Source organism: Cervus canadensis, chromosome 1, assembly GCF_019320065.1.
Source record: "Cervus canadensis isolate Bull #8, Minnesota chromosome 1, ASM1932006v1, whole genome shotgun sequence".
Taxonomy (NCBI): Eukaryota; Metazoa; Chordata; class Mammalia; order Artiodactyla; family Cervidae; genus Cervus; species Cervus canadensis.
Window position 1 is genome coordinate 122372028 of NC_057386.1, and position 25403 is coordinate 122397430.

At 44.6% G+C, this 25403-nt stretch overlaps 1 protein-coding gene and 1 pseudogene across 3 annotated transcripts in view; both read left to right on the top strand.

The window, feature by feature from the left end:
- The window catches only part of CCDC60 (coiled-coil domain containing 60), a 174504-nt gene that overhangs the window by 58606 nt on the left and 90495 nt on the right, over window positions 1–25403 (top strand). For both annotated transcript variants that reach the window (XM_043440303.1, XM_043440312.1), the window contains exon 2: window positions 17549–17628. In XM_043440303.1, coding sequence (XP_043296238.1) covers window positions 17549–17628 — 80 coding nt within the window. The remainder of the gene's footprint in view (window positions 1–17548; window positions 17629–25403) is intronic.
- Window positions 22485–25403, top strand: part of LOC122423361 — a 9720-nt pseudogene continuing 6801 nt past the window's right edge. The window contains exon 1 of the transcript XR_006264133.1: window positions 22485–23457. The product of XR_006264133.1 is annotated as a nucleophosmin-like (transcript). The remainder of the gene's footprint in view (window positions 23458–25403) is intronic.

Consider the following 25403-nt stretch of genomic DNA (forward strand, 5'->3'; position numbering starts at 1 on the left):
AGAAAATTGCCTCGGGTAAGCAAGAGTCCGCAGGTAAATCTAGCTTCTGCTTATTACACCTGCCTCTCCTTCCTCACTCCTCTGCACCCTCGACCCCACTTCTGTGCTCCACTTGGACTGAACCATCTTCAGTATCGAGTTGTCGGTCACCTCAAGGTTTTTTCATGTGCTGCTACATCTGCCTGGAACACCATTCTCCTCCTTCCCCTTTTAGAGCCTCCTAGTCTTCAAGAGCCGCTTAGACTAAGAAGCCATTTCCGTGCCCTGACTGTCCCTCTGTCCTCAATGAGTCAGACATGCCTGAAGCCCCCAAGCCCACCCTGGCCACAGCCTGCATAGCAAGGCATTAGAGATTGCCTAGTTGTATCCCTGCCCCCATGAGACTCCGAAAGGGTGTGTCTGTCCTAGTCCTGGGCTGGCACCCTCAGAGGAGCTCAGTGAGTCTTCTGGATGAAAGAACACCCAGTGTGTCCTACACAGTGGGGATGAGTCATTGATAAGTTCAAAGACCGGAGTGCCAGGAGCAATGCCCAGAGTGTGTAAGGGAGTTAGGAAGCCCTAGACAACTGTCAGGAGACCCCAACGCTGGCAGGAACAGGTAGGTCTGCATGAGGTTAGGCAAATGGGCACCCCTGAATCTCAGCTCTGGCTAGGTTCTCACCCCAGCCCGAACACCACGTCCCAGAAAAACCTGGCAGGTATGCAGCGGGGCCCCTTGGAACAAGGCTCCTCACTGCTTCTCCCCGAAAGGCACATCTGAGGTGGTTTTATTTGTAGGTCCTGTGTCGATCTTGTGAAAACAAAAATAATCTCTCACCCATCTCTGTGGTGTTGGGTTCACTTCCCTCCGTTTGCCCGGCAACCTGCGCCTCCTCTGTGTTGGCCCAGGAAAGTCTGAAAATGAACATTTGACACCATCAAGGGCGTCCATGCTGTCGTCTTTTTGGAGAAGCGTTCTTTGTTCAGGCTTTCACATTTGAAAAGCACACGCAGGTTCAGCTTCTGATTTTCTCCACCCCAGGCTGCCAGCCACAGTCTTCGCCCTTCTCGGCTCATCCCCACCCCCGCCCATGTTTGCTAACTCTGAGAAGGAGGATGTTTTGCTTTTTTAAACAAGCCTGAACCCCAATTAGTTTCTCAGTAACTTGATACTCATTGGTGGCGACCATGGTTTCTCATCTAGCGTTGTTATTGATTTGGTCAGAAGTAATTAAGGAGATAATTCTTACTCAATTACATTTCCCTGAATTTCCTGAGGTTGCTAGCTCTGCTCCCTGTCTGTATTTTCTTTTCCAAATTAATTTTGTCTTGACTCCGAAATGAGAACGGATATGACAGGCTTGTTGTGTTGATTTTCATGAGAACAAAGTGGGGCTCTGTATTTTAATTCCAACTAGGGCTCCCACATTCTTTTAAGTTAGATTTTTTTAAATTCTTAATTTTTTTTTAGGCTGTGCTGCGCGGCATGTGGGATCTTAGTTCCCTGGCCAGGGATTGAACCTGTGTCCCTTGAGTTGGGAGCACAGAGTCTTAACCACTGGACCACCAGGGAAGTCCCCTTATGTAATTTTTTTAAGCTAATAAACACAAGTCAAAAAGAAAAAATAGCATGGAACGGCTTTTACCGAAGAGGAACCCGTCTTCCTGGCCCACATCTCTCTCTCGATGCCATTCCCCAGCCAGCCTCGTCTAACACTTGTTTCCAGTGATCTGCACCTCCAAGTGATTTAAGTTTTACCTCTATTTCTTAGTTGATACGTTTAAGGCTGTAATGATTTTCTATGAAAGATGAGGGTCTAATTTCTTTGCACCCCTGTGCACTCACTGCCCACTTCCGAATCCCATCCCCTGGAGGACAGTGCTACTTTTATAGTTCCAGTACTGGTTAATTTTATATCTTTTAAAAGTATGTTATCAGGTCAATGAATCTATTCCACATGATGCTATCATGATAGACACGTGACTTTAGACATCTGTGCAAGCCCATGAACTACACAGCAGGAGCGAATCTTAATGTAAAGATGGGCTGTGGGTGATGATATATCACTGTAGGTTCATCACTTGTAAGGCATGCACCTCTCTGGTGGGGATGTTGTTAATGATGAAGAATGTGGACGCGTGGGCCTGGTGTGGGGAGGTGATGGTGAGAGGTGGGGGGGGTGGTAAGGGAGCTCTCTACACCTTTTGCTCAGTTTTGCTGTAAACTTAAAACTGTTCTTTAAAAAATTACCTTTAAAAGCAGCTGTTACACTTGTAACATAGCTCCATTCACCCTGAAGAATGGAAGAAGAAAAGACTAACTCCTCATTGGGACTTCTCATGTCTTTTACTACTGCTTTTCCATTGCTGAGATTGGTAACACCTACATCCTCTTCAGGACTGATAATTCCCTTTTCCAGGCTTTGTCTGTGAGCTGAGTCTAAAAGTTGAAACTCAACAAATGTTACAGTTGCGTTTTCACCCATTCACCCACTCACTCAACCAAGAAACCTCTCTGTCCTTGTCATGGTGCCAGAGACCAAAGATGCCACGTGATAAGGTCACACACACTCCCTGCACAAACTACAAGGCTGGAATTTAGAGGAGGAGAGAGGAAACATATGATTTACAGTGTAAGCATAATAACCGCTTAAATCAGTGGCTTTTAACTTTATGGTCAAAATACAAATATGAAACCTAACAAAGAGGTAGGCTGAATAGCTAATATCTTAACTAGGAGCCACTTGGCTGTCTTTGTGAGCATAGGCAGAATCTCGGCCCTTCTGCACCCCGCCCCCCCACCCCCACCCCCCGCACTGATCCTCAGGCTGAAGCCACAGCTCTAGAGCGTTCTACACGCTGAGGTCTGAGAGGTGGTGAGGGGCGTCGCAGCTGCAGTTCTGTTTCATGGTTGTAAAGCTCCTTCCCCACCAGGGAACCTGTGCAGCATCGAATGCACTTGTCCAGGACACACTGCTGCGAAGTAGCACCCAGAGGACAGCTGGGGACAAACATCTGCTCATCGTGAGAGGGGCCAGACCCATCCTGACGATGCCTGTGGCCCAGCCCAGGGCACCTGGGGGGATCTCTGGGGCTGTGGAGGGGAATATTCTGACTACCCTTGACACGAGGGTCCCACCCAGGTGGTGCATGTGTGTGGTTGCTTACTGAAGTATGAAATCTGTCTGGAAGGTTACAGAACTTGATAACACTAGTCATCTCCACAGAGGGAAAGGAATGTCTAGAGGACAAGGTGGAAATAATACTTTTTAACTACATACCCTCTTGTATGTTTTAAAATCATTTGAAAATATTACCTATTCAAAAAATTTTAAAAACAGATAAAAAATGAAGTGAAATGAAGTAAAACTCAAGGCTTCATTTTCAGTTCAAAGTGAGGACCCTCATCTCTGAGCTTATTTTGCTGAAGTGGCTTCTCATGGTTCCTCGGCAGCATTAAAGCTTTAGGCATCTTTCCTCCAACTTGGGGATGTCAAGAGAACCTTCATCAGCATCACACTCTACATTTCGCTTCTCATGGTTCCTTCTGTTTGAGAAACTGTTCCCTCCACTTTCTGTGTTCAGTTCAGTCTGAAACGGGGGTGATAATCTCCCTCCCCACCCCTAAGCTGTGTTTGGTGCCTTCATTTGCCACGTTGTAGTTGAATTGCCTGTGTGATACACGTCTTCCCACTAGACCATGAACTCCTTGAGGGCAGAGATGGTGTCCCATTCTGAGTCGTGTCCCCAGCTGGTTTCTAACCCCAGTAGGTGTTTAAGAAATAGCTGGGCTACTCTTGCCCCTCACCCAGCCTCCTCAATGGGGTTCATGTATCTTGGGATTGAATAGCTCCCAGTGGACAGCACTATAGGACCCATACCATTGCAGCCCTGAAGTCACACACAGCCTCATCCCAAGGGGAGAGGCCCCAACCGAGCTCTTCTGCATCTTGGCTGTTTTCTCTTTCAGCACTGGCTTAGATGCTCTGCTTCTGCTTCTTAAATGGAAGGTGAGCAGATATTAACCAGTGGAAGGCTGGGTTTCCTTAGACCTTCAGGGAGTTTGCCCAGATTTTGCAAAAAATGTTGATGTCATCTTCCAAGTTAAGAAAAAGAACTGAAGCTACATGGGGACTTAATCCCCTCCCCCCACCCAACCCATATGCCCACCTGGCTATTGACAACATGAGGGAGATTTTCTTGGGTCACTACTTGTTTCTTTTCTCCAAGATGAATTGGCAAGGAATTTGTTTCATTTTCTAGAAAGGGATTAAGTTGTGGTGTGATCAGCAATACAGAGAGCCCCACGATCATCTAGATTGGCAGATTCTCACTCCTGTAGCCAAAATCCAGTCTTTGTACCCCTGTACTAAATTGAATCTCAGAGACAGAGTTTATGGTGAAGCAGAAAGGAGGAGCTTTATTGCTTTGCCAGGCAGAGGGGGCCACAGCAGGCTAATGCCCTTAAAACTGTGTGTCCCAACCCGGAGAGCGTAGTGAGGAGTTTTATAGTAATGGTTCGAAGAGGACAGTGTGATTAGTTCGTGGACATTCTTATGATTGTTTGGTGATGAGGCTTCTGGGAGTCAGCATCATCCACCTTTCGGTTCCAACAGGTCTAGGGTCTGCATACTTGGGGGCAGTATGCAGTTAACTTCTTCGGCCTGGAGGGGGTTTCCTTATCTGCGAAACAGCTCAAAGCTATTGTTACATGTATCCCTTGAGGGGGGGCCAGGCCCCTGCCCTAAGGCTGCACTATTGTTTCCTGATTGGTTCTCTCTCTTCTCCCTGATTACCCACTGTTTGAACTGGCCACTGTCACTCAGGGAAGGTCCTGGAGGCAAATGAAACCTATTTCCTGTAATCAAGAAACCAGGGACACAGAAAGACTTTTGTGCCCAGGAGCCCCACAGGGTCTTGCTCGGTTTCACCCCTACCAGCTGGGTGACCTCATACAGGTTATTTAATTAATCTGGTTTCAGTTTCCTCACCCATAACATGGGGCTAATAATAGTTACAGCCCTTAACTTTTGGAGTGGTTGTGAAGACTTCATGTGAAAATATATGTAAAGCGCCTGGTAAAGGAATGGCAGTCACGCATCATGACGCTGATTTTCCTTCCTGGGACCATGGCGGACATTGCTGATCAACCGCAGAACTCCTTTCTGACGAGATCCAACTGCAGGGAGCTACAGGCAGCCACTGCTTCTAATGGGTAGATTGAAGCTAGCATTCACCTTGGAGCCCATTTGCCATCTCTAGCCTAGTATGTTTCCAGACATTTGGGAGGTGCTGAAAATTTAGGCACTGTTATCATTATTAAACAGAAGCACTTTTGGCAAGGTGGCTGTTACATCCTGGGGCCCCTTCCCTGAATCTCCTTCAGGAGGCTGAGTGGCAGACCGTCACATGCATTCCCATTGGCTACTAATGCCCAGCAGCTAGCCTGCTGGCCCCTCCAATTTAGTCTTTCAAAAGAGCTTATGAGATTAATGTATTTAATTTAAATTTTTTATTTTATTTATTTATTTTTTTACGGGGTGGATAGCACATTTGCTGCTAGCAGGCCAGCTCAATCCCAGGGCTGATGGGGGCTCATTGACGGTGGCCTCCAATTTCCATTTCTATCAAGCAAGAGCAGAGAGGCAGAGAAAGATTAGGAGGAACCAGGACTTGATTGCAAGCTATGGCATCTAGCGCCACCTACTGTTATATCCCTGCATTGCTACCATTGCCAACTGTGTTGAAGTTGATAGCCTTACTCTGCCCTTAATGAGTAAATGGGAATATTTTCACAATCTCACTCAAATTACACTTTTTCATTTATAACTTAATTTTGTAGAAATGCCAGATCCTCATGATGTCGTTGCAATGATAGTAACCTTTCCTTGGCGTGTTTGGTTCCAAGGACCTACGTACCGAGTGTGTCTTTTAGTCCCCTCGTGTCTTTTGAATAAAGACCCGGCAGGTGCTTGCCGGGGGAGAGCCCCGGTAACTGGAGGGAGTGACTTGCCTGGGGTCACACAGCTGACGGGCGATGACTTGGGGCTCTGAATTCACATGCTATTATTCTCCCTCTGTGTCTCTCACTCCTCCACCTCTCTGCTCCCCCCAGGGCCACCTTGGGACCACCTAGCTCAACACCTTGCCAGGCCCCTCAAAGCACAGTTTGCGTTCCCATGGTGCCCGTGCATAATGTGGATCCTGCTGGATGATTTACAAAAGAGAGGAAGGGGAAGGCTGTGTTGCGCCGCGTGGAAGGAAAGCCAGTGAAGCAGTTCTTTATACTGGTGCTTTTTTCTGAATGTCAGGTGTGCCCACCGCCGCCCCATGGCTCCCACCTCACCCTCGGTAACACGTCACTCTGCCTTCACTAACTGGAATGCTCATCCCCCCTGTGTGCTGCTCCAGAATCCATCTTCACACTCATCTTCCTCCTCAACGAGACTGGATGTATTAGTCAGAGGTCTTCAGAGAAAGAGAACTAATGGGATACAATTAGATACCTAAATGTATCTATACAGATAAGGATTTGTTGTTGTTGTTCAGTTGCCAAGTCATGTCCGACTCTGAGACCACATGGACTGCAGCACGCCAGGCTTCCCTGTCCCTCATCATGTCCCGCTGTTTGCCCAAGTTCACATCCACTGAAATGGTGATGCTGTCTAGCCATCTCATCCTTTGTTGCCCTCTTCTCCTTCTGTCTTTCTACAGAGATTTATTATAAGGAATTAGTTCATGGACTTGTGGGGGATGATAAGTCCCAAGACCTGCATTTGGCAAACTGAAGACCCAGGAGAGCTGTTGGTGGAGCACCAAAGGCCTAAGAACCGAAAGAGCTGGTGGTGTAAGTTGTAGGTCAAAAGCTTCCTGACTCAAGACCCAGGAAGGGCTGACATTTCAGTTTGAGTCCAAAGGCAGAAAAAAACTGATGTCCCAGCTGAAAGGCAGTCAGGCTAAAGGAATTTCCTCTTACTGGGGATGGTCTGCGTTTTATTCTGTGCAGTCCTTCACAGATGAGGCTCACCCTCATTAGGGAGGGCAGCCTGCTCTCCTCTGTCTGTCAGGTTAAATCTTCATCCAACAACATCCTCACAGAAAAACCCAGAATAACGTTTGTCCAAGTGTCTGAGCAGTCCATGGCCCCGTCAAGTTGACACACAAAAGGAGCCATCACAGCAGGCGTCTGATCTTGGCTCTGCCAGCTGATGAGCTATGTGAGTGTGAATGATTGCCTCTCTGCCTCTGTTTCTGTCTATATACAGTGGGTGGCACTTTCAGGATCCACCACAGCTTTCACACCAAGACCAGGTCCGTCCAGCAGTCCCCAGTCAGAGAGTCATTTCTGCCCTACGCTTGGCCAGCTTTGCTCTGGAGCTCACGTTGCACGGGCTGAGACTTTAGCAGGTCCCCATCATGGTCTGAGACTCTGTCTGCCCAATCCTGCTCCTCACTCCTTTTCTCTTTCTCACCCTCAATAAGACTCTTGTGCTCCTGTCTCAGTGCCCACTTCCCAGAGGGCCCAGCTGATGTAGATGTTAATATTTTTAAGGAGTTCAGGTCATTTACTCTGCAGAATGATTATACAGGTGACTATAGTTAATAATACTGTATTATGTATTTGAAAGTTGTGAAGGGAGTCCATCTAAAAAGTCCTCATCACACAAAAAAATTTCTGTAACCATGTAAGGTGACATATGTCAACTAGATTTATTGTGGTGGATTTATCTTGTGGTGGATTTTTTGTGGTGTACAATACAAATATCAAATCATTAAGTTGTACACCTGAAACAATGTTCTATGTCAGTGATACCTCAAAAATAACAAATGCTGTCTAAAGGAGGCACCCTGCCTTGAGTGAAGAGAGTCTCTAAAGAATTCAGGAGCTCATTTCGTATTTCAGTTGCAAGGTCTGCATCTGGATGAGGTCACTAGTTCAGGATTATCCATACATTGTAAATGGGTGCCTGCCTTATACCCTTATGGCAAAGAAATTTACTCTCCCCAAAGGCAAGCATCTGTCACCATCATAAAACCACCAGAAGCTTAAATATCCGTGTGCAGGCTGAGTTCCCTGGACTCGTGTACACTCTTCCCATGGACCCTGCCCCCTCTCTGCCTGCTTTGTTCTGGGGACCTTGTCCATAATGAGTCTGCAATTTGCTAGACGTCTTGCCTGTTCCTCAGTGCTCTCTTTTCCACCGTCTCCCCTTCCCCTGCCCCCCTCACACTTGACGGAGCATCCCCAGCTGTTCCCCTGACGTCTGTACCAACCCAAGTACATTTAGCAGGAATTCATTTCCATCTTAATCTGATTCGAGGAAGTGGATCATATTTTAAGAACTAACGAAGATGGGTTTAGAACATTCTTTCATAAAAGACAAGAAAACAACAGACATTTGAAAGATTGCCTCTCTGGCCTTGACCTTCAACCAATCATTCTGATCTTCTGCCGTATAAAAATTCTTACGACAAAATCTAACAAAAACCCAGTGGGCCAGCTTTGGAGGCAGCATCCATAAATTAATAGCTGTCACTGCTATCCCTTGTCTAGTCCCTGCCATGCAAAATTGGGAGCAGGGTAAAGTAGTGGTTAAGAACACATGCTTTTCAACAACAAACAGCAACAACAAAACCCGATTAAAAACTAGACAGAGGATCTGAGCAGACATTTTTTAAGGAAGATGTATCCCGATGGTCAGCTGATACATGAAAAGACATTTGGCATCTCTATAATCATCAGGGAAATGCAAATCAAAACCACAATGAGATATCACTTCACACCTGTTAGACTGGTTACTATCTAAAATACAAGAATTGGAGAATGTGGAGGAAAAGGAAACCATGTATACTGTTGATGGGACTATAAATTGGTGCAGCCACTCTGGAAAATAGTATGGCGATTCCTCAAAAAATTAAGAATAGAACTGCCATATGAGACCTAAACGTTCCACTTCAATAGCCAAGATATGAAAACAATCTAAGTGGCCATCAATGGGTGAATAAATAAAGAAGATGTGGTGTGTGTGTGTAATACTTCTCAGCCATAAAATGAATGAAATCCAGCCATTTGTCACAACATGGATGGGCCTTAAAGGTACTATGCTAAGTGAAATAAATCAGACAGAGAAAGACAAATACTGTATGATTTCACTCATATGTGGACTCAAAAATCAATAAATGAAACAAAAACAAATATATAGATACAGAGAGCAGATTAGTGGTTACCGGAAAGGAAGGCGGTTGGGGAGGTGAGTGACACAGGTGATGGAGGTCACCTGTTTGGTGATGGATGGTTTTAGACTGTGGTGGTATCACTTTGTGGTGTATACAGATGTCAAATTATAATGCTGTACGCCTGAAACTTATATGCTAAAAGAGAGAGACAACAACAGAAACCTAAAACAAGACATGTGCTTTGATGTCACTTGAACTGATTTCAGTGCCTGACTTTGCCATTTAATAGTATGTTGTTTTCTCCTTTTGAAGCCTCAATTTGCTCCTCTGTAAAATGGGAAGAATAGTAATGAGGCGAGGACTAAGTGGAATCATGTATTTCAAAGAAGAACGCACTTAGGCTCGTGTATGGCACGTAGGTGAATGATGATGTCATTGGTAGACAGCATTAGGTCCTCTTCACAGAAGAGGTGTGTGACTTGTCCAGTTGCCTGACAGTGAAGTGACAGAATCAGGACCCCAACCTGGGCCTTTTGGACAACAAAGGTCTTTCCATGCATTCCTACCACCTCCACTTGTCAGCTAACAGGTTAAGCCAAATCATTTCCAAATGCTATTGTTCAAAACAATCCCAGCACACGAGTATTAAATGTAAGTGTGTGTGCATGCCCTAAGTCAGTTTAGCCATGTCCAACTCTGCAACCCTATGAACCGTAGCCCGCCAGGCTTCTCTGTCCATGGGATTCTCCAGGCAAGAATACTAGAGTGGGTTTCCATTTCCTCCTCCAGGGTAACTTTCTAACCCAGGGATCAAACCCATGTCTCCTGCATCTCCTGCATTGCAGGCAGATTCTTTACCACTGAGCCACAGGGTAATAAGCCCCTAAATGTGAATGTACCTGCCCCAAAACCATCCCTACCTCAGGCTCCACTATGGGTCTATACAAATGTATCATCTTTCAGCCTGACACATTACAGGATGTCACGTTGTATTTCTCACAGTCCTGCCCTTAAAGACCCATATATAGATGAGAGGTAGGACACATGATGTAGAAGGGGACAGTGCAGAGATTCGCCTTGGTTTTCCAGGCAACAGAGAATGGAGGTACCACCCACACTCTGCAAAGCAGTGGAAGAACTGAAGGATCTTAAGTCCAATGGCACACCCAAGGGAAGCAAAGACAAAATCAAGTCTCCCAGGATAGCTTTTCTGAAAGTCAGCTAGGGACTCTGTGACTACAGAAAGTGAAACAAAGGACATCCAAGGACATGGTGATAGGATTGTACTTGGCTTTTATTTTCTCCAATTTTTTGTTTTTTAATCTTTCCCTGGTACCTGTTAGTTCATTTTTTAACCAGATGATAGTCTAAAATGTAGAGTTGTATTACAAACGTGTTACCTCAGTAAGGAGACACCTTAATCAGCGTCTGTAGGGAGGAAATACTTAGCATTAGCTTGTTTTTCAGCAGGAAGGACCTAAAGGGTGTGGTACACAGAACACGGGAGTTTTGACGCAAGCAGAACTGGTCTCCGAGATCTGGAATATACAGTACTTCCTGGGGAAACAAACTGGGAAAGTTGGAGAGTTCTGCATTTTCTCCAAAGGTGGGTTTTGATAATGATCTTGAGAGAGCAAGAATGATCCTGATTTTGGATTTGCATCTTAGCCACAGGAAATTCTGGGGGTGTCAGGCTTAGAATCAAAAGATAAGGGATGTACAAAGTTATCATCTGCAAAGGGCTCCTTGATTAAAGGGAAAACCAGACTTATAGTCCAAAAATAACTGACCAGCACCTGGAGCTAAGGCGTTTGTATGGTAGGGGCTGGGAGGAGTCATTTTCATTTCCTGCTCCCCTGGAAGACTGATCCCTGCAAACTACATTTGCCAGGCACCCTTACCAGCTGGCTCAACTGTAGGTTTGGCCAGTAGGAGGTGGAGCAGGAAAGTGGAGGGAGGGAGAAAGAGAGGGAGAGAGAGAAGGAGGAAGTCTACTGTATTTCGCCCCATCTCTCACTCCAGCTTCTGGTGGCACCTTCAGCTGAAAATACTCTCTTCCACAAGTCCAGCTTCTGCCAAGTGGCCCAATTCTAGAGCTTCTGAAGTCTACCTTCTCCCTTAGTCCTAGCACCAGAAGTGGTAGAACTTTCATTTTGCTAATCTCTAGCATGACTCATCTTCCCTAATTTGGCTTTTCAGCTCTTCTGACACCTTTGTAACTGCTCCCCTATGTTACAGTCCCTCTCTTGAACTATCTAGCATGATTTCCTGCCTGTACCCCTGCCTGATACTGTGTGTTAAAATATGCTTTAATTTAATTTTTTTTTTTTTTACTAGAGTATAGTTTATTTACATAGGGCTTCCCTGGTGGCTCAGCAGTGAACAGTCTGCAGGGCAGGAGATACAGGAGACACAGGTTTGATCCCTGGGTCAGGAAGATGCCATGCAGGGAGGAACGGCCACTCCAGTATTCTTGCCAGGAAGATCCCATGGACAGAGGAGCCTGGTGGGCTGCAGTGCATGGGGTCTCAGAGTCAGACACGACTTAGAAAATGAACGTGCTGAACACAGTTCATTTACAGTGTTGTGTTAGTTTCTGCTCTACACACACACACACATACACACACACACACACACACACACACGCACGCGCGCGTGCTATTTTTTTAGCTTCCTCTCCGTAGTGGTCACTACAGAGCATTGAGTAGAGTTCCCTGCACTGCACAATAGGCCCTTATTATCTGATTTATATATAGTGATGTGTATATGTTTATCCCCCCCAATCTTCTAGTTTATACCCCCCCCAGTAACCATAAGTTTGTTTTCTGTTAATACATCTGTAACTCTATTTCTGTTTTATAGATAAGTTCATTTGTGCCCAAAATAGACTTTTAAATTGCATCATTCCAGGCTCTTAGATTACTTGTTTAAAACAACATTAAAAACTTACATTTTGTTTATTTTGATAGTCAGAATTGCATTACAAATAAGAACAACGCTATTATTTTATTATTAGATAGCTGACATAAGTAAACTATTTTAGAATCAGGAAAAAAAATGTAGCCAAAATAAAAATTATTATTTATCTACAATTCAAGCAGTCTAAGATAACATCCCTTTTAACAATATGTTATATTTACTTCCATGGGCTTCACTGGTGGCTCAGATGGTGAAGAGTCCTTCTGCCAACTCAAGAGATCCAGGTTCCATCCCTGGGTCGGAAAATCCCCTGGAGAAAGAAATGGCAACCCACTCCAGTATTCTTACCTGGAGAATTCCCATGGACAGAGGAGCCTGGCAGGCTACAGCCCATGGGGTCACAAAGAGTCAGACATGACTGAGTGACTAATACTTACTACCTGCTTATACCTTGCCATGTATCAATATTTTAAATCATAGTTTGTATCAGTTTATATATTTTTTCAGGAATTTCTATAGATTTTTATGAATGTAAACTTTAAAATTGTGATCTAAGCTCTTAAGTTCTTTGTATTTGTAACATTCATTTTTCCCTTGAAATTATACTCCCTTCCACGTCAGTTGAGTATGCATCTCAGCAACATTAAATAGTAGCACCAAATTCAGATCATCATATACCATTGTCTGGCTCGACCACAATTTATTCGCCCAGTGCCTGTTGCTGGACATTTAAATGTTTTTCACCATTACTCACAGTACTGTGGTAGACATCCTCATGGATAAATCTTTTTTTATCCTTGCTGCATAATTTTCTTGGATAGAAGCAGATTTGCTGGAGCAAAAGCGTATGTAGTTTTAAGACTTGTCATTACCTATGGTGAAATTGCCCTCTAGAAGGGTTGTAGAGATGGCAATTCTTAGATGCTTTGTGAACTCCTCATTGTGCTCACATCAAAGTGTGTTTATAAATATCCTGACAGCCAGCACTCCCTCATTCAATGTCGGTTATTACCAGTGGCTTATTTCACTTGTAATTAAACAATTGTTACAATAAAAATGGTCTCCTAAGAATGTGAGGGTGGGATATTTCAAAAGAACAGCATGTATACTATCTATGGTGAAACAGATCCCCAGCCCAGGTGGGATGCATGAGACAAGTGCTCGGGCCTGGTGCACTGGGAAGACACAGAGGAATCGGGTGGAGAGGGAGGTGGGAGGGGGAATCGGGATGGGGAATACGTGTAAATCTATGGCTGATTCATATCAGTGTATGACAAAACCCACTGAAATGTTGTGAAGTAATTAGCCTCCAACTAATAAAAAATTAAAAAAAAAAATGGTCTCCTAAGAATCCTCTGAAATACTGCAATAATTTCAGCACTTGTGGAGCGAATCTTCTCCTGCTAAAGCCTTATGTCAAGCCAAGGACACAGTCTGGCTTTGCGGCTGTGAATTGTTCAGCACCAATCCCAGTCTGTATAAACTCAGTCTTTTACAGTGCTGTGAATTCCTGGTGCACAGGCAACTGTCATTAGGTGAGATTTCAGGGGAAATACTCGAAATTTGGACAGTTATCATAGTTCCTTCATGAAGGGGTGAAACCTGGGATGTTTAGGAGAGTAAAGGGTATACAGCTGACACCAGGAAGCATTTCAGTCATAGATTTTCAAATTATGGCAAGGAAATCTGAATGTGTTCATTTTGTCTTTGTTCATAAATGTGTTCTAATCATAACATCTGTGATGAAAGTTGCTTTGGTTCTGAAAGAAGGAATTAACTGGGTGCTCATAAAAGGGCGGAATTAGAAAAAGTCAACCCTGATTCAAATGTTTGATCTCAAAATAGGGCCAGTCTCATTGCTTTCACTGAAAAATGCACCAGAACAGGGATCATCTGATCTTAATTTTCTAGAGGAGAAAGAGAACTAGTTGAAATAATTATTGATCTGTTGCTGCCCTGACACATCTAAGGGAGGAAGCTGTTTCAGAAATATTGTGGTTGTGAGGGAAAGAAAAGCCAAGTCAAACCGGTTGAAATAATAAAGGAAATGTTCGTGAAAAGTTCAGGTTCTAATGAAGGTTGATCAATTCAGCAAGGTACCATGGAACAGGTTTTTCTTTGACTCTCCTCTCTGCTCTTCCCCACATCATCTTCAGCTGGAGGGTGGCTCCCTCATGGGCACAAAATGGCTGCCAACACCCCCACAGGTATCTGCTTCTCTGTCCACAGTCTCTGAGGAAATAGAACTTCTCTGCCTGTGGTTCCTTAGACTTAGGAATCATGTTTCTTAGAACCGTGTAACTCATTAGTCCAAACTGGGTCACATGACCATCCCTCCGCGGGCCCACTGAGAGGTGGGCTCTGTGCTGTCCGGCTCCAGCCAGTTAGGACCACCCCTGTTGCTGATACCATGAGTTTTTTCCAAGGCTCAAGTGCTGCATGGGAGAGGGGCAGGAAGTCTTAGCAGGCAAACCCATATCAAGAGGAGAGAAGGGATACCAGGAGTGTGAGAAAAGCCAATGTCCGTGATTTAGAAGTTTTAAGAACTCCTGGAAATTCTTACAGGTCTCCTTGGAAGTCTCCCTCACCACCCACTTCACCATCCCTCAAGATGAAAACTGATAGATTTGCCATCAATTCTCAGCCAAGGGATAGAAACACCCTGGTATATTGGGATAAGCTTGATATATTACCTATAAGTTATTGCTAATGATAGCTAGAAAGATAAACTTTATAAATGACTTCATTGTTTCATGTCTAGCAGAACTTATTCAAGGCTGTCTCAGATACTTTTTTGTATCCTCTATGCTTTATTTGGGCTTCCCAGGTGGTGCCAGTGGTAAAGAATCTTCCTGCCAATGCAGGAGACACGAGAGACATGGGTTCAGTCCCTTTTTACAATATGTTATATTTACTTCCATGGGCTTCCCTGGTGGCTCAGATGGTGAACAGTCATTCTGCCAATGCAAGAGACCCAGGTTCCATCCCTGGGTCAGAAGATCCCCTGGAGAAGGACATGGCTACCCACTCCAGTATTCTTGCCTGGAAAATTGCACAAACAGAGGAGTCTGGCGGGCTGCAGTCCGTGGGGCCGCCAAGAGTCAGACACTGCTGAGCACGCATGCATGCATGCATGCTTTATTTAGCGAACCAGAAGGAGTACCCTGGGGACGTGCAGTAGATTCTCCACCTCTAATCTGAGCTGCGTGGCACAGGACACATACTAGGTAGCCCAGGAAAAAAGTGGTTCAGAATCAGGCAAGCCAGTGACAGCCCCTTCCCTCTACTCCAGACCCCACTCTGCATCTCCTCTACCCCACCGGAAATGTCATTCAATTTTTAAAAAATATTTTACTGGAGTGTAATGTCTTACCATTGTCTTACTTACCATTACTTACTTACACTAGTAATGTCTTCCATGTTGCATTAGTTTCTGCTGTACAGCAAAGTGATTCAGTTACATAGTATACCTGTATCTACTCTTTTCTAGCTTCCTTTTCCATGTAGGTCACAACAGAGTATTGAGTAGAGTTTCCTATACTACACAGTAGGTCCTTATTAGTTATCTATTTTATACATAGCTGTGTGTATATGGCAATCCTAACCTCCAAATCTAACCTCCAATCCTAACCTCCCCCATCCTATGATAACCATAAATTGGTTTGCTAAATCTGTGATGCTGTTTCTGTTTTGTGAATAACTTCATTTGTACCATCTTTTTAGATTCCTCATGTAATCAATAGCGTACAATATCTGTCTTTCTTTGACTTATTCCTCTCAGTATTACAATCTCTGGGTTCATCCACATTCATTCAATTTTGATATGGCTCCATTCCCTTCCTTCTTCATTCCACTCAAAAGGCCCAGAGCAGCAGTCACCATAGCCCAATTTTATTTTTGGAGAAAGTGGGTGATGATGGCTGCTGAAAAAGCACCATGCCTCCTCCCACGTGTGCACATTACCATGATTTCTGTTAGTGAGTAGCTAACCCGTCCTCACTGTGCCTTCAGAAACCACTCTCAATACAGTTCCACCTATCCGCCATGGTCAAATTTCACTTGCCGTTTATTTTTTCTTTAAATCTTTTCTCTTTGTTTATTATATAACTGATTAACATTTACTGCAGAGCAATGGGAAAATCACATAAGCTAAGAGAACATAATAAAATCTGCCATAATCCCACCCCAGAGAGAATTATCACATGACAAGGGAGTTTTTTTTCTTTAATATCTTTTGATATGTGTACATCCAAACAGATCATTTTTCCAAAAACAAAGAATCATGCAATACCTATTACTTTGTAATGAGTCTTTCTCAGAGAACTCCTCAGAGCATCTCTACATTTTACAGTGTTATACTGTCATTACATTTAATTGCTGCATAGCATTCTGTCCTTATGAGGCACCATGATTGCTGAACCTGTCTTCTATTGTGAACTTGTGATTTCAATGAGTTTGCTGTCACAGGCAGCCTCCTAGCAGTTTTGTGGATGAACCTCTGTGCCCGTGCAAGGATAGTCCCACAGGATGCCTGACAGCAGAAGAATCGTTAGACCCAAGGGCATGCCCACTTTTACAGCATTTAGTATGCACTGATGAGTTGCCCTTCAGAAAAGACAGTACAATGTATTCTCCCACCAGTTTCATCTGAAAGCATCCATTTTCTCATAATTTCTTGGCATTTCCTTTAATTAAAAAAACCTAATATTACAGGAATTAATTTTAAGACAAGATAATCAAGTTAATAGTCTTGTTATTGTTCACCAAATTAGTGGCTGAGAAAAGTGATTTTTATATTAAAATATAGTTAATTGAACTCTCTTCTTTATATTGACCCAGTATCCACCTCTGAGTAATAAATTTGTCTTGTGAGGTTTTCCCCAGTGGCTAAGAAAGGCAAATGAATAGCAAAAAGGGAAAGAAAAGCCCATAAACAATTACTTGGATAAATCACTCATAAAATCCTGCTAGGGGAGCAGTGGGAAGGGTACATTTGCATCTTTATATTGACAAAATTCAGCTGTCTAAATCCACTACCTGTGCCACCTACAACAATGATTATCAATATTTAACTTTTTGTTTGAGTATGATGCTTGTAATAGAAGCTTCTGTTTTTCCAAAGCTTGCCGTGAGTCAGAAGTTTAGCAACTAATTTGATCATCACAAGGTAGGAAATAACCCCCCATTCTGCTGAAGAAACTAGGACCCAGAGAAGATGAGTAACTTTTCCAAGGTCACACAGGCAGTCACCAGACAGAACGAGGTTCAGAGCTCAGATTCGTCCATCTTCAAAGCTCTTGCTGTTTCCAGCATGCCCGGGGGCCTCTCTTTGGTGGAGACAAGGATGCTGTGACCCCCAAGGGCCCCTCCAACCTGATCAGACGTCTCACGTGAACACATGAGCCTCCTGCAGCCCAGCTCACTGCTAACAGTTGTACTAATGCTTTTCCTCTCACTTCTTGACTTCCCTCAGGTCCCCGAAAAGCCAATGAGAAGCATCAGGTATATGGAGAAAGAAATAATAAACCTCAAGAAAGACCTTAAACGAAGCTGGTGAGTGAGCCCCTCACTGAATGACCTGCAGACAAGCTGATAGGGATGAGCTGATGGGCTACGGGGGGATGCGTGGGGTCTTTGCCCAGTCTCAGTGCCCCTCAGCCTGAGCCATAAGCCAGAGGTTGGCAGGAGGGCAGCCCAGTGAGGACTGGGGACAGACCCATTTCTTGGCTGGACTTTGCAGGGAGTACCAGAGTGACCTCCCCATTCTTGCTCAGGCCAGTCCCAAGCCTAGAATTCCCTCTGCTTTCCTTCCTGGGACTGAATCCAACTCAAGAGAGTCTTTATGTGCTGGAGCACATGAAAATTCTTACCTTTTTACTGCATACCCACAGCATGGTAGCCAAGAGTCAGACAGACTTGGTCTCAAATAGGGCCTAGCTGCCTGCCAGCTGGTGACACTGGAGGAGCTTCTTAACCTCGCTGAGTCTGTTTCCTTAACTGTAGAGTGAATATAATAATATGGGGTTGTTAGAAAGACACGGTGAAATAATACATTAAAATGCCGGAGCCTTGTATACAGTGTCACTCATAGCTTTTTCCACCCCACCAATTCCTTCCTGCACGGTAGCAAGAGCAGAGATCTGGGACCATATTTTATTCATTGCTGCGGGGTGAGGTGGAATTTCCTGGGACCTGTAACGTTCCAACATGGGGTTGTACGTGGGGCTTTTGGCAGAGCAACTCAAGGCAGGGTAAGAAATGGAGATTCTTTTAAGAGAAAACACACAAGAGACATGCTAATAAGCAGGGGGTGCTACAGGCAGCGTGGGGGTTGGCGGTCTGCTTTTCTTACACGTCTCCCACTCTGAGCCAGACCCTGGTAAGAATCACAGGGACATGTTTCCATCCTCACTGCTGTGGTCAGGAAGTCCTTCCTTTGCTGCCCACCCAAGTCTCTACCCTGTGTAACAGCACAGCTTTGACTGAATGGGATGACTCAGCCCAAGAAGAGGCAGGAAGATATGGGCTTTAGAAACTGGGGAGAAGGAAGGGATGACGGGGGGATGAAGGGTGGCATCAAGACAGGGCCCCAGAGAACAATACCCCACCAACCACTAGAGGGGTGGCTGTATCAGCTCTGAAAGGGTCTCTGGACACCCACTGTCCAGCAGAAATATAATGTGATCTATTCATGTAAATTAAAAATTTTCAGTAGCCCACATTGAAAAGAAATTTTGAAGTGGGGGAAAAAATGAGTGAAAGTCATTCTAGTAATATATTTAGCCAAATATATCCAAAATATTATCATTCAACATGTAATCAATATAAAAAGGTATTTTTTAATTCAAATAGCATTTTTTAAATTTATTTATTTATTTTACTTTACAACATTCTATTGGTTTTGTATTTTTTAAAAGATATTAATGAGAAATTTATATTCTCTTTTGAACATGTGATGAAAACAGGTGAGTGATGAAAATCCACAGTGTACAGTTACACTTAGAACATATATTAATTTAGACCAACTACATTTCAAGTGATCAGTAGTTATTACAGACTGAATTGTGTCTGCTCAAAATCTGTGTGTTGAAACCCCAACCCTCTACATAATTGCATTTGGAGAGAGGGCCACTGAAAAGGTCAGTTCAGTCTCTCAGTCATGTCTGACTCTTTGTGACCCCATGGACTGCAGCATGCAAGGCTTCCCTGTCCATCACCAATTCCCAGAGCTTGCTCAAACTCATGTCCATCGAGTCGGTGATGCCATCCAACCCTCTCATCCTCTGTCGTCCCCTTCTCTTCCTGCCTTCAGCCTTTCCCAGCATCAGAGTCTTTTCCAGTGAGTCAGTTCTCCGCATCAGGTGGCCAAAGTATTGGAGTTTCAGCTTCAGCATCAGTCCTTCCAATGAATATTCAGTACTGATTTCCATTAGGATTGACTGGTTTGAACTCCTTGCAGTCCAAGGGACTCTCAAGAGTCTTCTCCAACACCACAGTTCAAAAGTATCAATTCTTCGGTGCTCAGCTTTCTTTATAGTCCAGCTCTCACATCCTCTCACATACATGACTACTGGAAAAACCATAGCTTTGACTAGACAGACCTTTGTTAGCAAAATAGTGTCTCTGCTTTTTAATATGCTGTCTAGGTTGGTCATAGCTTTTCTTGAAAGGAGCAAGCATCTCTTAATTTCATGGCTGCAGTCACCATCTGCAGTGATTTTGGAGCCCCCATGATCTTAGTTTCTGAATGTTGAGTTTTAAATCAACTTTTTCACTCTCCTCTTTTACTTTCATCAAGAGGCTCTTTAGTTCTTCGCTTTATACCATAAGGGTGGTGTCATCTGCATATCTGAGGTTATTGATATTTCTCCCAGCAATCTTGATTCCAGCTTGTGCTTCATCCAGCCCAGCATTTCACATGATGTACTCTGCATATAAGTTAAATAAGCAGGGTGACAATATACAGCCTTGACATACTCCTTTCCCTATTTGGAACCAGTCTGTTGTTACATATCCAGTTCTAATCGTTGCTTCTTGACCTGCATACAGGTTTCTCAGGAGACAGGTAAAGTTGTCTGGTATTCCCATCTCTTAAAGAATTTTCCACAGTTTGTTGTGATCCACACAGTCAAAGGCTTTGGTGTAGTCAATAAAGCAGAAGTAGATATTTTTCTGGAACTCTCTTGTTTTTTTGATGATCCAGTGGATGTTGGCAATTTGATCTTAAACAAAGCCGGTGAGCGAGCCCTACACCAAATGACCTGCAGACAAGCTGATAGGGATGAGCTGATAGGCTACGGGGTGATGCATGTGGGTCTTTGCCCAGTCTCAGTGCCCCTCGGCCTTAACCATAAGCTGGAGATTGGCAGGAGGGCAGCCCTGTGAGGACTGGGGACAGACCCATTTCTTGGCTGGACTTTGCAGGGAGTACCTGCATCAGAGTGACACCCCCCCCCCCATTCTTGCTTAGGCCAGTTCATTTGCCTTTTCTAAATCCAGCTTGAACATTTGGAAGTTCACAGTTCACATTACTGGTGAAGCCTGGATTGGAGGATTTTGAGCATACTTTGCTAGCATGTGAGATGAGTGCAACTGTGCAGTAGTTTGAACATTCTTTGGCATTGCCTTTCTTTGGGATTAAAATGAAAACTGACCTTTTCCAGTCCTGTGGCCACTGCTGAGTTTTCCAAAGTTGCTGGCATATTGAGTGCAGAACTTTAACAGCATTGTCTTTTATGATTTGAAATAGCTCAACTGGAATTACATCACCTCTACTAGCTTTGTTCGTAGTGATGCTTCCTAAGGCTCACTTGACTTTGCATCCCAGGATGTCTGACTCTAGGTGAGTGATCACACCATCGTGGTTATCTGGGTCATGAAGCTCTTTTTTGTATGGTTCTTCTGTGTATTCTTGTCACCTCTTCTTAATATCTTCTGCTTCTATTAGGTCCATACCATTTCTGTCCTCTATTGTACCCATCTTAGCATGAAATATTCCCTTTGTATCTCTAATTTTCTTGAAGAGATCTCTAGTCTTTCCCATTCTATTGAAAATGTAATTAAAGTTAAATGAGGTCAGATAGGTGGGGCCCTAGTCCAATAGGACTGATGTCCTCATAAGAGGAGGAGAGGATGCCAGGAACATGCACACATAGAGAAAAGGCCAGGTAAGGGCTTAGCTAGTAGATGTCTTCTGAACTGTAGGATATGCACCTTGATCATGGGCTTCTGGCTGCCAGAACTAAGAGAAAATAAACATCTGTTGTTTAGACCTTGTGTTCTGTTCTGACAGCCCCATCAGACTCATGTAATTGTCAGTGTTGCAATTACCCTGCAGAGAATGTCCCAACGCAAGGGGGATGATGGTGCAGTCTCAGAGTTTCAAGCAGAGCCAAGCTCAGAGATGGCCTGTGTACTTGGCCCTCAGAATCAAGGGATGAGATCCACAGGGACCCCTCTGTTAGTTACAGACACATTGCCCTGTACAGTGTGTGAACCCAGGTTAGAGGGCTTTGACTTCCCCTGTGGCTCAGTGGTAAAAAATCTGCCTGCCCTGCAGGAGATATGGGAGATGAGGGTTTAATCCCTGGGTCAGGAAGATCCCCTGGAGGAGGAAATGGCAACCCATTCCAGTATTCTTTCCGGGACAAATCCCATGGGCTGCCATCCAGAGGGTCACAGAGAGTCGGACACATCTGAGTGAATGAGCATAGAAGGCTTTAGAGGTTGATGCTTTGGAAACCCAGGAGCCCCAGGAACCCATGAGAAGTAGAGTTAAGAGGCCAGGAGTTACCTGTGTGGGGACATCCAGGCAGGTGGCAAAGAGAGGGTTGTGCACAGCTGTGGGCGCACCTCCCAGCGGGGATCTGTCCTTTGCTCTGCAGTCATGCCTGGAGGATGTTCCAGGTTTGAGAGGAAATGTTCCAGGCTTCAGAGGAAATGGTACAGCAGGAAAATTGGATCAGAGGTGAGGTTCAAAATACAGGACCATCATGTATGTCATGGGCACTCATCAGTCAGAATAGACACTGGCCATACAGAACCATTATGACCATGTCAGTTCTCACCAGCTGAATGTTAACAGCCTTGAGGTAGATGATTCTCATTCAACATGCAAAGACACACCATAGTCTCTGGAGCCTGGAAATGAGAGTTCCATGGTAATCTATATTGTAGACTAAAGGCTGAACACTGTGCCTTCATCCACAAAAGTTCCAGATACCAGGACTCGACCCAGTCCAAGGAGGGCAACGAGCAGTAGTGAGTCAGCCTGTAACCAGAACTGATTTGCTGAATTTCCAGGAAATCTGCAAACCAGTTATTAGCACAGCTACTGTTATGAATTAAATTATATAAACTTACATGTTGGGTTGTACGTTTATAAATCATATAAACTTAAATATTGGGTTGGCCACTTTCCCTGGCATGATTCCGTCCTGCGCGGCTGCTTGTTCGAATAGTAGTCGTTTAATTCCGTCCGGCTTCTCTCCCACATAAGTGCGTGCCGCCAACCCATGGAGGATTCAGTGGACATGGACATGAGCCCCTTGAGGCCCCAGAACTATCTTTTCAGTTGTGAACTAAAGGCTGACAGAGATTATCACTTCAAGGTGGATAATGATGAAAATGAGCACCAGTTATCTTTAAGAACGGTCAGTTTAGGGGCTGGAGCAAAGGATGAGTTACACATTGTTGAAGCAGAGGCGATGAATTATGAAGGCAGTCCAATTAAAGTAACACTGGCAACTTTGAAAATGTCTGTACAGCCAACTGTTTCTCTTGGGGGCTTTGGAATTACACCACCTGTGGTCTTACAGTTGAAGTGTGGTTCAGGGCCTGTGCATATCAGTGGACAGCACTTAGTAGCTATGGAGGAAGATGCAGAGTCAGAAGATGAAGAGGAGGAGGATGTGAAACTCTTAAGTATATCTGGAAAGCGTTCTGCCCCTGGAAGTGGTAGCAAGTTTCCCCAGAAAGAAGTAAAGCTTGCTGCTGATGAAGACAACAATGATGATGAAGACAATGATGATGATGATGATTTTGATGAGGAAGTTGAAGAAAAAGCTCCAGTAAAGAAATCTGTATGAGATACTCCAGCCAAAAATGCACAAAAATCGAACCAAGATGGAAAAGACTCAAAACCATCAACACCAAGATCAAAAGGTCAAGAATCCTTCAAAAAACAGGAAAAGACACCTAAAGCACCGAAACGACCTAGCTCTGTAGAAGACATTAAAGCAAAAACGCAAGCAAGTATAGAAAAAGGTGGTTCCCTTCCCAAAGTGGAAGCCAAGTTTATCAGTTATGTGAAGAATTGTTTCCGGATGACTGACCAGGAGGCTATTCAAGATCTCTGGCAGTGGAGGAAGTCTCTTTAAGAAAATAGCTTAGGGAGGAGCCAAGATGGCGGAGGAGTAGGACGGGGAGACCACTTTCTCTCCTACAAATTCATCAAAAGAATAACTGAACGCAGAGCAAACTTCACAAAACAACTTCTGATCGCTAGCTGAGGTCATCAGGCGCCCAGAAAAGCAGCCCATTGTCTTCGAAAGGAGGTAGGACAAAATATAAAAGATAAAAAGTGAGACAAAAGAGCTAAGGACGGAGATCCGTCCCAGGAAGGGAGTCTTAGGCGGCATTGCTTGGGGTAGGGTCCGGGCCTGAGTGCCCTGAGGACAATCGGAGGGAGCTTCTGTGAGCTGCCAACTTGAATTGTGGGAGAGCAAAAGAGAGAGAGAAAATTAACTGGCCGGAACACACTGCCGGCCGTTCGCAGAACAAAGGGACCGAGAAAGTCCAGAGAAGAGCTCGCAGGCTGCGGACCGGCCCAGCCCCGCCGGAGGCAGGAGGCAGGGGGGAGGGGAAGGTCACGGCAAGACACAGGGCGCAGGCACCCGACTGGCGCGGGCGGGGACTGGGGCTGGGGACGCGGAGGGCAGAAGGCGCACGCACCCGACTGGCGCCAGCGGAAACTGAGACTGGGTCCGCGGAAGGGAGTGGGCTGCGCCACACCTAGGGAAAGTGCGCCCATCAAGCCCCTGGCTGCCTGGACCGCTCTGACGGGGAAGGCACAGAGAGCAGGTGCAGCTTTTTGCTCCGCGCTTTTGTGGAACATCTGAGGGCTGGAACCACGCGCAGCGCGGGGCGCGCTCCATATGGAGCAGCCGGGAGCCTGAGCAGCGCAGACTGAGAAAGCAGCGCCAGCCCTTCCCTGCAGCGCCAGCCCCTCCCCACAGAGCGACGGAACTAGCTACCTGAATAAGAGTCTGCCTCCGCCCGCCTGTGTCAGGGCGGAAATGAGGCTCTGAAGAGACCGGCAAACAGAAGCCAAATAAACAAAGGGAACCGCTTCAGAAGGGACCGGTGCAACAGATTAAAATCCCTGTAGAAAACACGGACTACACCGGAAGGGGCCTGTAGATATCGAGAAGTGTAAGCTGGATCGAGGAGCTATCTGAAACTGAGCCGAACCCACACTGACCGCAACAGCTCCAGAGAAATTCCTAGATATATTTTTACTTTTTTTTTTTTTTAAGTAAGAAAAAAAAATTTTTTTATTTTTTTTTTTAATTTTTTATTTTTTCTCTTTTATTTTCCTTTAAAATTCCCTGTTACTCCCCCATTACTCCTTAACTTTCATTTTCATAGATTTTTATGATTTTTTTAATTAGGGAAAAAAATTTTTTTTCTTTGTTTTTTTTTCTTCTTTTTTTTCTTTCTTTCCTTTTTCTCTTCTATTTTCTATTTTCCTTTTTCTCTTCTTTCTTTTAAAGTCCTCTAGTACTCCTCTACTACTCCTTATTTTCATTTTCACACACTTATAACCTTAACAAAAAAAAGAAGCCCTATTTTTAAACCGAAATTCAGTTCCCATTTTTATTCAGGAGTGTGTTGATTATTCTCTCCCAATCTTGACTCTCTGTTTCCTACCTCAGAACACCTCTATTTTCTCCTTTCCCCTTCTCTTCCCAATCCAATTCTGTGAATCTCTGTAGGTGTCTGGGCTACGGAGAACACTCTGGGAACAGACAACTGTGTAGATCTGTCTCTCTCCTCTTGAGTCCCCCTTTTTCTCCTCCTGCTCATCTCTATCTCCCTCCTCCCTCTCCTCTTCTTCATGTAACTCTGTGAACCTCTCTGGGTGTCCCTAACGGGGGAGAATCTTTTAGCCATTAACCTAGAAGTTTTCTTATCAGGGCTGTATAGTTGGAGAAGTCCTGAGACTACAGGAAGAATAAAACTGAAATCCAGAGGCAGGAGACTTAGGCCCAAAACCTGAGAACACCAGGAAAAAACTCCCGAACTACATTGGAACTTTAGTAATAATA